Genomic DNA, 15,060 nt, shown 5'->3' on the forward strand with positions numbered 1-15,060 from the left:
CTCTGCTAGACCGATGAACCAAGGCCAAGGCAGTGCCCATGAACATGTGGAGTGACGCAGTGACCTTGGCTTCAGGAGCACATTGATGCCACCATGGTCAAAGCCGCCAATTCTACTCTACCAGAAGAGGGAAAGGCTAGGTGGCAAATGTGGGAGAGGAGGAGTGGGAGCCTTCTCTGTGATTCATTAAAGTGTCTGGATACACTGGTTAGGAAACAGTAGTTTAATCCCTTCTGTTCCAAAGTGAGAACAGCCTCTACCCCAACCTCCAGTGTGTGATCACTGGGGGGGGGTCCCCCACATTCCAACCTCCTCCCAGTAACAGTTGAACTGTGAAGCTTATCTCCAACAGAGCCACATCCACCTTTATCTCCCAATGGTGCCTCCACTCCACTTCCTGCCTCCACTCCAGCCCAAACCCACCCCTAACCCCAGATCACTTTCTGATTGTGGTGGGTACCCCTAAGAAGGTGAGTTCTGCACAAGGGGCACTGACCAGCCCGAGGAAGAACCCGACATAGTCCCTACTTTCCCTAAACATCACAGGATGAGTTTATAAGATCAGCAGGCATGGGTTGTAAGGTTTGTAACTCCATCTCAGATCACATTATCTTTCTCCGTGAACCCACCTTTCTTCCTAACTTCCCTGTTTCTGCTGTGGGTACTGCCACCCTTCCAGTCACAGTAACATCTTTAGTTTTCCCCTACCCCTACCCCACATACCCAATCAGTTATCAGCTCCTGTCATTTTCACCTGCATATCTTCTACTCAGAGCTACCATGTGGCCTCATTCAGGTTCACATCCCCTTGATCTAACAGCCTCCTTGCTGGTCTCCCTGCCTCAAGCCTCTCCCCCAGCCAATTTATGCTCTGCAAGGCTAATTCAACTCCACACTGTCCTCTATCCTACAATCTTTTGCCTCTTATCCTATTGCTACTCTTTACTTATTGGGAAAAAAAAAAAGCCTCCACTTTGACTGTGAACCTGATTAAATCCAACATCCTTGAAGAATTTAAGTATAACAGGATTGGAATGATCTCTCTAAATTAACAGTAACTTAAATGAGTGACACATACATTGACAAATCCCCTGAAAGGAAACACCTTTATAAGAATAGTTTTTTAAAAGCTCCTTTATAAAGTGTCAAAAGATAATAATCATGTCTAACAGATGCACTGTCTACCATGTCTAATGTGTATTCCACATGACAAAATTGCCTCTCTGTGCAGATTTTATTTGTCCTTCAGCTGAAGCTCAATGAGAACGAGCCTTTAAAATTTATTTTCTATAGATCCTCTTATCTCCTTTCTGTAATATTTTCTCTCTCAATAACTGCGGGGGGGGGAGGGGGCACCCCCACCCCATCCCACACCACCACAACCACTGGAACTACACCATAGCTCTTTCCCGCCTCAACCAAAAGTACTAAGGACAAGAATTACATTTTAGTCTGAATCAATCACTAGACATCTATTAAGTTACTGTTATTATATGCAGTATGCAGACACATATATTGCAGTATACAATATATGCAGAGACAAAAGTGAAACAGTTCCTGTCCTCAAGGAGCTTACAGTCTAGTGAAGAGAGACATGCAGAGGCAGCATTTGGGGGAAATGGCCCTAGCAAGTGGGGGAATGATGGGAAAGGGCTTCACGGAGAAGGTGGTGCTTGAGCTGAGGTTTGAAGGAGGCCTATGACTCTGAGGGGTGATGAGGAATATAGGAGATGAAGCAAGTATGAGGAATGGGAAGAAAGCCTATTTGGCTGACCTCTCGATGTTCATTAAAGGGAGTTATTTATGATGAGGATGGAAAGAGAGGATTGGGCCAGGTTAAATGCCAAACACAGGAGTTTCTATTTAATCCCAGAAGTAATATGGAGCCACTATAGTTTACTGAGGAGGACAGTAACATGGTCAGAGCTACACTCAGAAAAATCACTTTAGCAGCTATGAGAATGAATGACAGTGGAGAGAGACTTGAAGCAGGAAGGACAACTAGAAATCTATGACAATGGTACAGATAAAAGGTGAAGAGTGTCTGAACGTGGGTGCTGGGCATTATGAATGAGTTTCAACGTATTACCTAAATAGGCACGTACACTTTAAATAGTTTTTATCTCTGTGAAAGGAAAGGCTTTGTCTCAGTTTATAGGAAGGATGATGCTCTATCCCAGAAAGGTCCAATGAGGCCTTCTCTGATTCCAGGCTACTTTAAGCGCATTCCCAAGCCACTAACAGATAGAGGAACCAAAGCCCTTTGGTACCAGTTTTTCCCTGGCTTTGAAGCCTGCCCATGCTCTAGTACAAGTCTGTTGGAGGCCTCCTCCTCCTCCGCCTCCTCCCTCTAATAAGAGTCTGAACAAGCTGAACAGTCTTCCCCATCTCCCCTTACTTTAATCTCACCCCAACTACCCTACCCCCACCCTCTCCAGCCTTGCTGCAAGTATCCCTTCAATTGGAAGCTAGCAATCATATTTTCATATAAGCAACATCCCCCCCCCACACAGAGTAATGAAATTTTCCACCGAAACTTAGCATTAATCACTAAAAGAGAAAGTGAATTCCAATTGGTTTAAAAAGTTGTACAAGTTCATTATGGAAACTTTTTTTTAAAAAAACCAGCTCCACAGCGCTGAGTTCATATATCTTCCTTCATCTCAGAAATATCAAATGGGGCAAAAGGAATTACTATCCTAGAGCACAGGAATGAATGACCCAAATTATCTAGGGAGTAAAAAAAGCATTTGCCCAGATGTCAGGATGATTAAATCTTGGCAGTAGGCATGTGGGTTTTTAGTGGTAGTTCCCACAGGAATTCCACATGGCCTATAACTAAAACCACTAATTTCCATCCTTAGGGAAAAGGTCATGGTTACCTCCTACCTCAATCAACCTAGATCTTCTAGCTGCCTCTATAATGCTCTTACTGCACTGGAACAAAAAGAAACACAAAGTGGAGCCCCATCTCCTATCTACCATAATGCCTTGCACATGCATGGGAAGTGATTAATAAACTCTTTTTCTGTCTGTCTTTGTCTCTTCCTCCCGCATATGATTCTAAAGATTTGTGTTATCATCTTTCTCATGGTTCTACTCCTACAACACAGGCTTGGAAGTATACAGGTATTTAAATCAAAATTATCTATCAAATCAAGCAATCCACAAGTATTTGAGTGCCTCCTATATGCCAGGCATTGTGTCGAGCTGCCAGGGATACGAGTAACAAAAAAAGGGAAACAATTTCTATTTGCAATGATCTCATAACACGGGAATGAGGGAGACAAGTACACATAAAATATACAGAATAAATGCAAACATATATATGTAAAGTAGTTAAATACAAGATAGTTTGGGAGGGAGGGCTTCAGAGAAAGCTTCATACTGAAGATGGTGCCAGAGCTGCACCTTAAAGGCAGAGAGGGCCATTCCAGGAATGTCACTCACTGAAAACACATCGAGTTGGGAAATGGAGTGTTATGTATGAGTAATTACCATGATAAAGTTTAAAGGTGATTAAAAAAATTTTTTAAACCAGGCTGAACTTAATTGAGATTCACCATGTCATATACAACCCCCTTTTTCTGTTCTTTATTTCATAAAATGTTCATCTTTGTTGATAGTGGGATAGTTTAATAATTTAGACAGTTGAGCCTTTCTAGAGTAGGCACAGCTCATCAGTAACTGTACAACTGAAATCATACAACTGTTACACTATAACACAACAGAAAATATACTGCCATTTGCATTCTGGTCATAGGTTCCATGATTAGCTATTTCAAACTTGCCTTGCTTTTATATTGGTTTGGCCTACTGTGGAAATGCCCAAGAATATCGTACTATCGTACTAAGGTATGATGTACTGATTTTTCATGGAAAAAAATGAATATGTTTTGTGCTAATGAATAAGACTGTGTAAAACTGTATCTTGTTCTGGTCCCTTGACCAGATTACTCTCCTATTCTAGTCAATATAATATAATTTATAAGTAGTCAGCATAAAAGGGCAATAGCAGGAAATAAGATTGCAAAGGGAACCCAGAAGTCATGTGCAAACCATTCCAAAGAGCAAAGGAGCATAATTTACAAATTGTTATCCCATACTAACCAAATTCACATCCTTGTGCTGAATCAGCAGAAGCCATGTACACACTGCTGTCTGGGTCTTCTGTGATATGTAAATCTCAGACAACTTCCAGACATCCAGGGTTAGACCAGAAGATCACCAAAAGGTGCTGATGATTTTGAAATGCTGTGGACATGTTAACTTTAGAGTTCTACGGACAACTTTGAGATGATGCGGATATGTTAATGAACTAACCCCAAGGTGGCACAGTGAGACCTCAAACTCCTGTCTGTCCCCCGAGCCCTCTTCCTTCTTTATCCGGTCCCTGCTTCTGAGGGCTTCCGACTCTAATCCGTGGTTATACAGTAACTGTCTCTGCCTCGCTCCACCCCACCACCTTCTTCCCCCTTGATGCCTGACTTCCTTCACCATCCCATCCTGTCCCCACACTTCTGGAACCCTTTTGCTCATCTCTATATTTTCTCTGCTTTTTGCCCCCACACACACTGCACCTAATCAGAGTGTTGATTGCCACCCTGTTTCTCACTGTCAATTATGATCTTTCCCAGCAAATGTCCAAAGAACCAGGTAGGCCTGCTCTAACTCCATAATATCATAAACATAAACTATCAATTTGAAGACCTTGTATTCTACGGTATTTTTGTAAATAAATATTTGACCTTACCCAGGGTTACTCCATTTCAATCATTATCAGACTATATTCTGAAAAAAGAAATTCTTTAATTTTAAACTGATGAAAACCACCACTGATACACATTACTGATTCCAATTAACTAAAATGTTCAGATGGATAAAACACTTAACTTTCCCTCACTAACCAGGTTGAACAGGCTTCCAACTAAAACAAGATCAGTTCTTCATTATGAAAAATGAGCATATGATGAGCACTTTTTTCATGAAAATTATTTTAGAAAGTTAATAAAAAAGCATAGAAATTAAGGAATTATGAAAAAAAATCTGTGTTCTAATAACTAATATACTTAGGTTTCAGCAAAATATTTTCCATCTTTCATGTTATGCCTCTGAGATGACCGTATAATTAAGCGGATTCTGAACTGACTGAATGAGCATACCCAAAGGTCAGTCCCTAATGGGTGGATGTCAAATGGGAGGACGGTCTCCACTAGAGGGTCTCAAGGATCTATCCTTGGTCCTGTGCTGTTCAACATGACTTGCATGATGATACACATTTATCAAAATTATAACTAATATGAAACTGAGACAGCTAATATGACAGATCTAAAAAGATCTCAGTAGACTAGACTGATAGGCATAATCAAGTAAGATGAAATAATCAGGATAAATGTAAAGTACTACAGTGCAAAAAAAAAAACCCTGCACAAATATGAGATAAGGGAGGCACAGCTAACAAGACTTATGAAGAAGATCTACTGTGTTTAGTGGACTAAAAATTCAACATGAATCAACTCTGAAATGGCAGTCAGAAAAAAGGAATGCTGTTATTTCAGGTTGCAATAAATGAGGCGTGACTTCCAGAGTGAGCCACTAGTTATGCTGTCTCTCATCAGATGATACCTGGAACACTTCCATCATGAGCACTAAATTTTAGAAAAGTCATAGATGCGCTAGCACATCTAGGAGGGTAACTGAAATGATAAGATAAGAAAACTGAGAAAATGCTCTATGAGGGGTCCCAAAAGTGCATCCCTGGAAAGTCTCATGAAGGGAGTTGTTCTATGAGCTGCTGGAGTTTTCAGGCACAGTGCCAAAGGACTCAGGTATCCCAAGGTCTGTGACAGCCTCTTAGGGGTCCCTCCTTGTCTCTCAGGCCCACCCGGGCCATGTGAGGCTCCTGCAGTCAGTGCTTAGAGGACTCTTACCTCTGTGATCTCTACACAATCATGGACAATGAAGAGGTATTCCTAGATTTGTCACATATTGAAACAAATTCCTCTTAACTGGCTTTAGATTAAACCGAAATTTCTACAGTAATGGTTCTCAAAGTGTGTGGTCTAAGACCCCAGGGCACAGGAGAATCTGTAAGGTGGTCCAAAAGACCAGAACAATTTTCATAATAATACAAAGACATTTTAATTTCTAATACAGTAAACGTCAATAGCTGTAATCCACACAAAAGTTCTTAAGGGGGAAGTCCTCAATAATTTTTAAGAGCATGAAGGGGTTCTGAGACTAAAAAACTTGAGAATTGCTGTTTTAGAGATTAGTCTAGAACCAAACCAACTTCCCAGGTTGCTGATTTTTGTCCAGGCATATAAACTACTTTAATGACTCAGTAACCTAGTTAATACAGGACTCATAAGGCCAAAGTCACCCAAGGCTTGCATCTGTTATCCCGGCTAGATGTCTTCTAGTCAAAAATGGAATTTAACAAAAGGGTAAACTGAAGCAGATCTCCAAGCAAGATAACATTTATTAGCAGCATGCCACCTGTCAATCAGTCGGTCAATGGTTTGCCTCCGTTTATGCCAAAGACTCAAAGCAAGAAGGCAGCTCCCCTTATATAGGTTTTGGGGGGTACAGAACAAAGAACAGAGCGGAGTAGATGACATAATGGAACTAAGGGCAACATGAATGATTACAGACAGGTTGTATGCCATCTTGGGGAGGGAGGTGGAGAAAAATTTAAAACTCAAAAACTTACGGAAATGATTGTTGATAAATCAAAATTAATGAATGAATGAATGATTACAGAGCTGAGGTGCAGAGAGCAACGTGATCGGTTGGAAATTTGGTAATGGGGGCTAGCAATGACCCCCCGCCCCCCATGAGACTAAGAAGTACGTATTAATTGAGACCAGGTGCAAGATAGCAGGCCAGACATCCTGGAAGGATAGCTTGGTGGAGTAAAGACATCACACCCAGCTCCCTTTCTTTCCCACACATTCCCCAAGGTTAGCAAAATTCCTTAAGGCAAGAAAAGCTGAATTTTTAAACTTAACCCATTACAAGCTAGCTGAACTCTGAACTAAGTTCAGAGACAAAGAACTGTGACTTAAGCAGTTATAGGACAAAATCAATTAATTGTAAGGAGGATCAATAAGAAAATGGTACAAAATCAATCTTAATCTTCTCACTTGTAGATCCATGCTACTGGTCTCAAGAAGAACCCTGTGAAAGATTAAGACGGGATGGGTACCAACGGCTCACTGCCACTGGGCAAACGCCTTCAAACTGAGGATGTTCTGACAGTAGGTCAGTACCAGTAAAACATCAGGAGCTGCTGGCAAAGCCCTCCTGAGTTTTCACACAATGACTTCTAAGAACAGGACTTACAACAATTGTTAAAGCTTTACCATCAATTTCGACCCCTTTAGTGCCACATTCCAAATGAATGTGTGAGCTAAAGCGCCCTCTGTTGGATCAAGAGAAGAAAATTCTCATCTTAAACTTGTGTTCTGAAATGAGCAGGCTGCCTTTTCAAAACCAATAATAAACGGTCCTTTCACTGAAAATGCATCCCAATTCTCATTCACTCTACAAACACTAATTTAACTATTATTCTAAACGCGAGGTCCTTCCAGGAAAGACTCAGACAACAAGCTTACACGCTCCAAGAGGAACGGGGTCATATTTAGACAGACATTCTTGCTCCTCCCTCTCCCTCTTCAACAAGGAAGATGAGGCAAAATGGGAGGATGGTTCAGAGGCTCTCCTTGGAGAGGTAAATAAGAATACTGAAAGTTAGCTTCCTAGTGCACCCAAAGGCACAAAGAAACATTATTTCACGGCAGACTTGGTCATCTCTCACTGCTGTGCTCAGGGTGAGCACAGGCCAAAAGACTGCCACAAAATCAACAGCAGGTGATTGAACATAATCTGCTCCAGGGGATAAAGAGGGACAAAGATGCTGTGAAGAACTCATAACAGTCTCCCAGCCAAGTCACGTGTAGACCTTGATACTTGGCGAGACTGAGAAAGACGATGAGTTGCTGGAAGGTATGGTTCAGGATTAAGAAATGAAAAAGACCATAGACCTGTAGACTTCTCAGACACCTACATATTTTCAATCAATCAACAAGCACTTATTAAGTAAAATGGGTTAGGCTTGGAGATTCAAGGAAAAAAAAATGACGAAATTCTTGCCCTCAAGGACTTGGGGGTGGGGGGAAGATGCCCTCCCCATGCATCGTGATCATCATCATGAGTAATATCAATAATAATAGCTAGCAGTTACATAGTGTCTACTGTGTTAAGCCTTTACAAATATTATCTCATTTAATCCTCACAACAAACCTGGGAGGTAGGTGCTATTATTATCCCCATTTGACAGATAAGGAAACTGAGGCAAACAAAGGTTAAGTGACTTGCCCAGGGCCACACAGTTGGGAGTGCCTAAATTCAGATTTGAACTCAGGTCTTCCAGACTCCAGGTCCAGCACTCTGTGCACTTCACCACACTGTTGCCTCGTGTGTTCACAGATCAGTACATAGAGGATATATACAAAATAAATACATGGCTATTAGCAGAGGATGAGGGCTGAGGGGAGTAACAACTAGCAGAATCCAGGCCTCATGAAAGACGTGGCCCCGGAACCGAGCCTTGAAGGGTGCTAAGAACTCTCTCCAAGGGACAGAATTCCAGGCCGGGGAGACAGAGACAGAGAAAAAACGTTGCAGACAAGGACTAGCAGGGAACCGCTCTCCCTTCACAAAGCATGCCAGGGGGCTCTGCACAAATCAAAGACCAAACACGATGACAAAAAAATGAACACGACTCATTAGTGATGTGGGATCGTTTCCAATAACCTGTGTCCTGGGGAAAGGTCCACATCAACACCAGACTGGAACAGAACGAAGAGAAGACATCAAGGCAACTGCAATCCTGCAAGCTGACCTGTCCAAAGAAGTTTCTGGCGCCCCCAAAGAGGGTTTAAATAAAGGAAAAAAGAAACAAACTTGTCACGGTTATGACAATTTTCTATGGAAATCTTAACCAATGCAAAGCAATCACCATCCTGAGGAGGCTGGAAAGTCCAGAAATGGCCTCACCACTAAAACTCCAATATCCCTGCCAAGCTAAGGGACATGGCAAACCAAGATGAACAGAAGTCCAGAAGGTGAAGCCATTTCAAAACAGAAGACGGAGAGAAGACTCCGAGGAGGAAATTGTAAGACTCTGAGCAACGTCACTTCATCAAAGTGGGAAAACTAGAGGAGGGTGTCAGGGGGAGAAAGCTTGAAGGGAACTTGGAGGTTTGCTAGTCTAATCCCTAATAGATGAGGAAACTGAGGCCAAGGGAAGTTAAGTGCCTTGCCCAAGATCACACAGGTAGTCAAGGATAAAGACAGGAAAAATGAACTGCAGAAAAGCTGGTCACGAGGCCCAACTAAGCCATATTGTCTCAAACGCATTTATAAATGATGCTCAAAGGATGATAAGTAGGTGAAAAACTGAAGAGATCTCCCAGAAATCTATGATAATCAACATTTTAATCAGCAATGACAGTGACAGATTTAGAGCTAGGAAAGATCTTAGAGGCAATTTGAGACATGCTGTCATTTTATAGATGAAGAAACTGAGGCACTAAGGGAATGAGGGACTTGCCCTGGGGCACACAGCCAGTAAGCGCCTGAGTAGAGATTTGAACTCAGATCTTCCTGACTCAGCGTTCTGTCTACTATGCCACCAGCTACCACCACCTCTGGCCTCAATAAGCTCCTAATGAAATAATGAGGAAGTAAAAATAGCACTTAAAAAGCCAAGTCAAGAAAAGTAACCAGACAATATCAGCCACTTGGATGATGGACCTGTCAACAATGTGTCCCCTCTAACCACGGAAGGTCCACCTGACATGCTCGGGCCCTTCCTTGCGGAACTGAGAGGATTCCCAGGGAAGGATGTGGGCTGACCCTCAGTTATCTCTTGTTCTTATGATGTGACCTGCCTATGGTCTTTCCTGATCATTTCCTGAACCTCTCTGGTCACATCCTACAGGTCTCCAGTTCTCGAGAAGGTGTTGCACTCACCATGCTCACACTCACCATGGGCTTCTTTAAGTGATACACACTGCAAAGCTGTGAAAGCTGTAGGATCACAGCCATACAGATATTCACGCTGGAGGAACTGGACATTAACTAGAGAGGGTCATTAAAAGAAGCAGTGTTCCAAAGGCAATCCAGCCCATTCAGTCTCCTGCTATGTTCACTGCCCATCCACAGAGTCTTTTCAAGTTCTGATCAAAATGATGGATGAGCTCTATAGGTTCTCCATCTAAGTGCACACCAGAGTCAAAATGAAAGGCATTCTTCATCCACTTGGTTTTTCCTCTGTGGATGGCTAGGCTACAATCTTTCCAGAGGTTATGAATCTCATCCAAAAGACTCTGCAATGTGCTGAGGCCTGATGCGACAAAGCACAATGCCACCCACAAACAGAAGAACCTACAGGACTTGTCATCATCTCGACACAGTTGTGGACAACATAAGCCTTGAACAGAAACTTGTCCATGGAATTACGGAAAAGGACAGCGGAAGTTTATGAGCAATATTACCTCCTAAGAGAAATGAAGCGGACAGTAAAGCCAATTCAAAGTTTAAAAGCCAGTTTTTAAAAAAATCTCCACCTCATTTGACAGATGAGGAAACATCACACAGTGTCTGGGGCAAAATTTGAACTCAGGTCTTCCTGACTCCAAGTCCCATGGCTCTATCCAATATGTCACCTACTGCCCTGTACCACCTTACTGGGGACTAAAGGCAGGTAGATTTATGTAGCGATTACCCATGATGTGAATGATCACAATGGACAGACAGTATTTATCTACTGGACAGAACCTGTCAGACTGAAGATTACAAAGGAGCGTACAACAACTTTACAAAGAGGCAAAAAGAATAAAACAACCATAAGCATCAGGTGGGAGTTTTTGTTCCTACTGTGAACCAAGGTTTCAGAAAACACACATGGTTTTGGTAACTGAAAAGGAAGTGGCTGCTAACAGACTTGTATCATCTGCACACCAACAAAAGCAACACCACCATTCTAACTGTGCAATCAAATTCAGCCAACACCTAAGTACCCAAAGGTAAACATGAGGGTCAAATAAGTTATGTCAAGTGTACTGCAAACCTTAAAGCACGGCACAAATGCAAACCACCAGCATTCATTATTAAAATTATTTTCCTGAAAAATAATTTCTAAATGACAATCTGCCAGATCTAATCAAGGATTTATGAACTCCTTTGCTATTTAGGATGTCTTATAAGGTGATGACATTCTCATCAGTCGCTCGTCTCTTCATAAGGATTTTCAAATAAGTCATTTTGTCTAAAGAAAACTTGCTTTCGAGTTTATAATTTTTGTTAAAAAATTAAGATTTCTAGTTTTGAAACAAATTACATAGATTACACCTGTTTCATTTAAAAAAATAAAGTTATATTAGAGCAGAGTATAACAGGATGAAGTACAATTGGAAGGTTTTCTCTTTAAATTTGGACCTATACATCATAATTAATAATTATAACTGTATGCTACAAATAGGGACAGGAACTAGACATGTGGCTTCCTTGGTCTAAGGAACTCTGGGGGTGAGGAAACTCCCTCCACCAATGCAGGTCAGCACCTTATCTGCTTAAACACTGAGACAGCAGTGACTTCTCCACACCAGTATGTGCCATAGTGTAAAACTGAAAATTGATTTTAATTCTATTTTGCTAAGACTTGATCAAGCTAGATTTAATATTCTCTTTGAGGGTCCTTCCCCTTTTAAACTTCACCTACCACCCAGATCCCAGAGAAACCTGCCTAGAGGTAATTACCTCCACCTGGATAACCCTACCTAACATCACCCACTTTTCAGAGTAACTTTATTAAACTAAAAGGTCAAATCTCATCAATTTAAACCATTGTTTAATGGTTTAACAACACCTCCCAACACCTAAGAACCTTTTGTCTGGTGACTCCTCTTGGCTGTGATTAAGGAGGTTTCAGAAGGGGCAGTGCAAGTAATGTCATTTTGATTCTACATCATCAATAGGCCATCAGAAGACACACCCATGTTGTTCAGATTTTGCCTTGTCAACTAGCTAATTGTTATAAAAGACCCAGTCAGCCCTCACTCAAGGTCTCTGGTCATCAAGACAGCGCCATGATCCAATTTACTGGTTACTTCTAGCCTAACTAGTAAATTGATTGGACTCAGAACTTTGTCTCTCAGAATTTCTATCACAAGAGGCATGCCTTAAACCCAGGTCTTTCTAGTTTGGAGGCCAGCTTTCTAGCCACTATGCTGTGCTGCCTCAAAATATAAAAATAAATTATAATTCATCCTAACTCAATTTCAATTTTCTATCACTACTGCTAACAGTGAACTCAACTCCCAAAGTTAAAAAAAATCCTGCTGTACACTCAATCAATAAAGTGGGAAAAAAAATGCTGATATCCTTACCTCCTCATCAGAGTCATCGTCAAACACTGATGGCTTCTGCAAAACAGGTTTCTGCAACTGCTGCGTTTTCTTTGGCAAAATGAGCCCATATCTGCAGAAAGAGAATGGAAACCACACCAGTATACAGCTTACTAAATATTTTTAAATGTAATCACAACCTCTTGTAACCTCAGAGGAAAATGTAAAGAACAGCACCCATGCTATCAAACTTGGCTTTGTCACATGAACATGTATTAAAATAAAACAGAATGTTTCTGGAAGCTTATTCCAAACGTTTTTATGTTAATATGCCACACAAGATTTCACTGAGGCAGCATGAGAGAATTCTTAGAGTCCGAAAGACTTGAGTTCAAATCCTACCTGAGACACTTAGCTGTATGACTCCTGATAAGTCAGTCTGCCTCGTCTCTGAGCCTATTTCCAGCTGTATGACTCCTGATAAGTCAATCTGCCTCGTCTCTGAGCCTATTTCCTCATCTGCAAAAGGAATTTAGACTCCATGCCTTCAAGCTCTAATTCTATGATCCTACCATTATAAGAATTCCCTGACACAATTACTTCATGTCCTATAGGATTCGTGGCCACTTTCAAATGCCTTAACTCTTTGAAGAAACGGTTATTCCAAAACTCTGTGTTCTTTCACCTCATCACCAGAAACAAGTTGTACCCCCTTAGTAGAATGTGAACTCCTTGAAGGCAAGGACCATCTCACTGATGAATTTATATTCCCTATGTCTGCCCCAGGGCCTGGCCCACAGCATGCGCTCAATCCTTTTTTTTTTTTCAAACTGATCCTACTTTAGTAGCAAGTAAAGTGGGTTTCAAGGAAAACTGGCAAGCGTTCCAAGGGTCTCTACAATAAAGTATCTTTTTGTGTGTGTGGGGAGGGGGGGTCCAGACCTGTGACTTCACAGTGACATAGGGAGAAGTCTCTCTCCCAATACAGATCAAGGAGGCCCTGAGAGGTTAACTGATTTCCCCAGGGTCACACAGCCATTATGAATGAGAGGCAGGAGCTGAAACCTGACTCTGGGGTCAGCTCTCTACCCACTAAGCAGAGCTTGCCCCCCATATGACGAGCTTATAGGTCAAAGTAGGAGGACTTTTTGTATAAGATATGTAAACACACAAAAAACGTTGAATAGTTTTCCTCATCTATAAACTGAGAGGGTCAGCCTAGGTGGCTTCGGAGGTCGTGACCAGCTCTGGGTCTATGAGCCAGATTCTTCTTCAGAAGTCAGGACCACCAGTCCTCCTGCTGATCCCACCACATTCATGGGGAGTCCCTTCCTGTTAAGCGCTCTCTCCCCCCACAGCCTGGCACTGCAACCAGCACTCTGGCTTTGGTGGAGGAACTGTGTTCAAATCCTCTACCACGTGGGATCTGTGTGACCCTAGGTAAGTCACTTATTCCTGGACCGAGCTTCCTTGTCTTTAAAATGAAGGAGCTAAACCAAGCAGGTCTCTCCCAGCTCCAGAATTACAGGATTCTAAGGCACAGCACCTCCTCTGTACAATGTCAACCCTACACCAGAGGTTCTTAACCTGGGGCCCATGAACTTGTTTCAACATTTCAACAACTGTATTTCAATGTAATTTGTCTGCTTTTTATTTTATTTAGATATATTTTATGTACTTGTTTATGCATTTAAAAGCATGACTCTAAGAAGGGCTTCCCAACATGCCAGGAGTCCATGACAGGAGAAGCTTAAAGCTATTAATTATTCACATTTTTTGCACCCTACACCCCTTTGGCAATCTAGTCAAGCCTACAGGCCCCTTCTCGTGAATGAAATACTACATAATATAATGTTGATAATATCCAGGATTCACGGGGCTTCATTTTAACTTCTTTTGTATCATTCTATTTTAACTCATGATGTTTAATCTCATTTGACCCTCACAACAGCCCTGGGAGGTAGGTGCTATTATTATCCCCACTTTACAGCTGAGGAAACTGAGGCTGCGAGGTAGTGACTTGTCCAGTGTCAATCCATAAGCACGTATTAAGTGTCTACTATGTGCTAAGACCTGGGGATGCGAAGAAAAGTAAAAGATAGGCCCTGCCCTCCACGAGCTTACAGTCTAATAGGAGAGGGAGGATGTCACCTAGCCTGGAGTGTGGGAGACAGAATTCGAACCCAAGTCTTCCGGACTTCAAATCCTGCGTTCTACCCACTGCATCATCCACGTCATTTTTACATAGAGTAACCAAGGAAAACAAGGAGCAGAGAAAACGAACCTAACTTTCTTTCCCGTTTAAATTCACGAACCCCCTGGATTCTCTCCACAGACAGACCCTCGCCGCGCGGGGTCCCTGGGCCCCCAAACTGAGCGGCCCCCCGCTGGGGGTGCCTGGCCCCGCCCCCATCACGATGGTGGTGGGGAGCTCCGCTCCTCCCTGCTCCGGTGCGGGGCTGCTCCCAGTCCCGTCCCCCCGTCCCCGAGGTCCCCTCCTCAGTCCGCTCCTCTCTCCTCCAGACCCCCGCAGGCCTGACCCCAGCCCCAGCTCCCTCCGCACTCACTGCCTGCGCGGAGCCGCCATCTTGCTGCGGCCTACGCTCGACACCGTAGCGGTAAAGTAAAGCTAGCACCGACGCCGACG

General features: G+C 42.5%; 1 protein-coding gene across 1 annotated transcript in view; it reads right to left on the reverse strand.

Moving 5' to 3' along the window:
• Window positions 1-15,051, reverse strand: part of NSRP1 (nuclear speckle splicing regulatory protein 1) — a 51,262-nt gene extending 36,211 nt beyond the window's left edge. Inside the window, exons 1-2 of the mRNA XM_027862542.1 lie at window positions 14,981-15,051; window positions 12,456-12,546 (exon numbers count right to left, since the gene is read on the reverse strand). Of these exons, the coding sequence (XP_027718343.1) occupies window positions 12,456-12,546; window positions 14,981-15,000 (111 nt within the window). The 5' untranslated portion in view covers window positions 15,001-15,051. The remainder of the gene's footprint in view (window positions 1-12,455; window positions 12,547-14,980) is intronic.
• Window positions 15,052-15,060: the final 9 nt, after the last annotated feature.

This window comes from Vombatus ursinus, unplaced genomic scaffold (genome assembly GCF_900497805.2).
Source record: "Vombatus ursinus unplaced genomic scaffold, bare-nosed wombat genome assembly UNPS02014768.1, whole genome shotgun sequence".
NCBI classification, from domain to species: Eukaryota; Metazoa; Chordata; class Mammalia; order Diprotodontia; family Vombatidae; genus Vombatus; species Vombatus ursinus.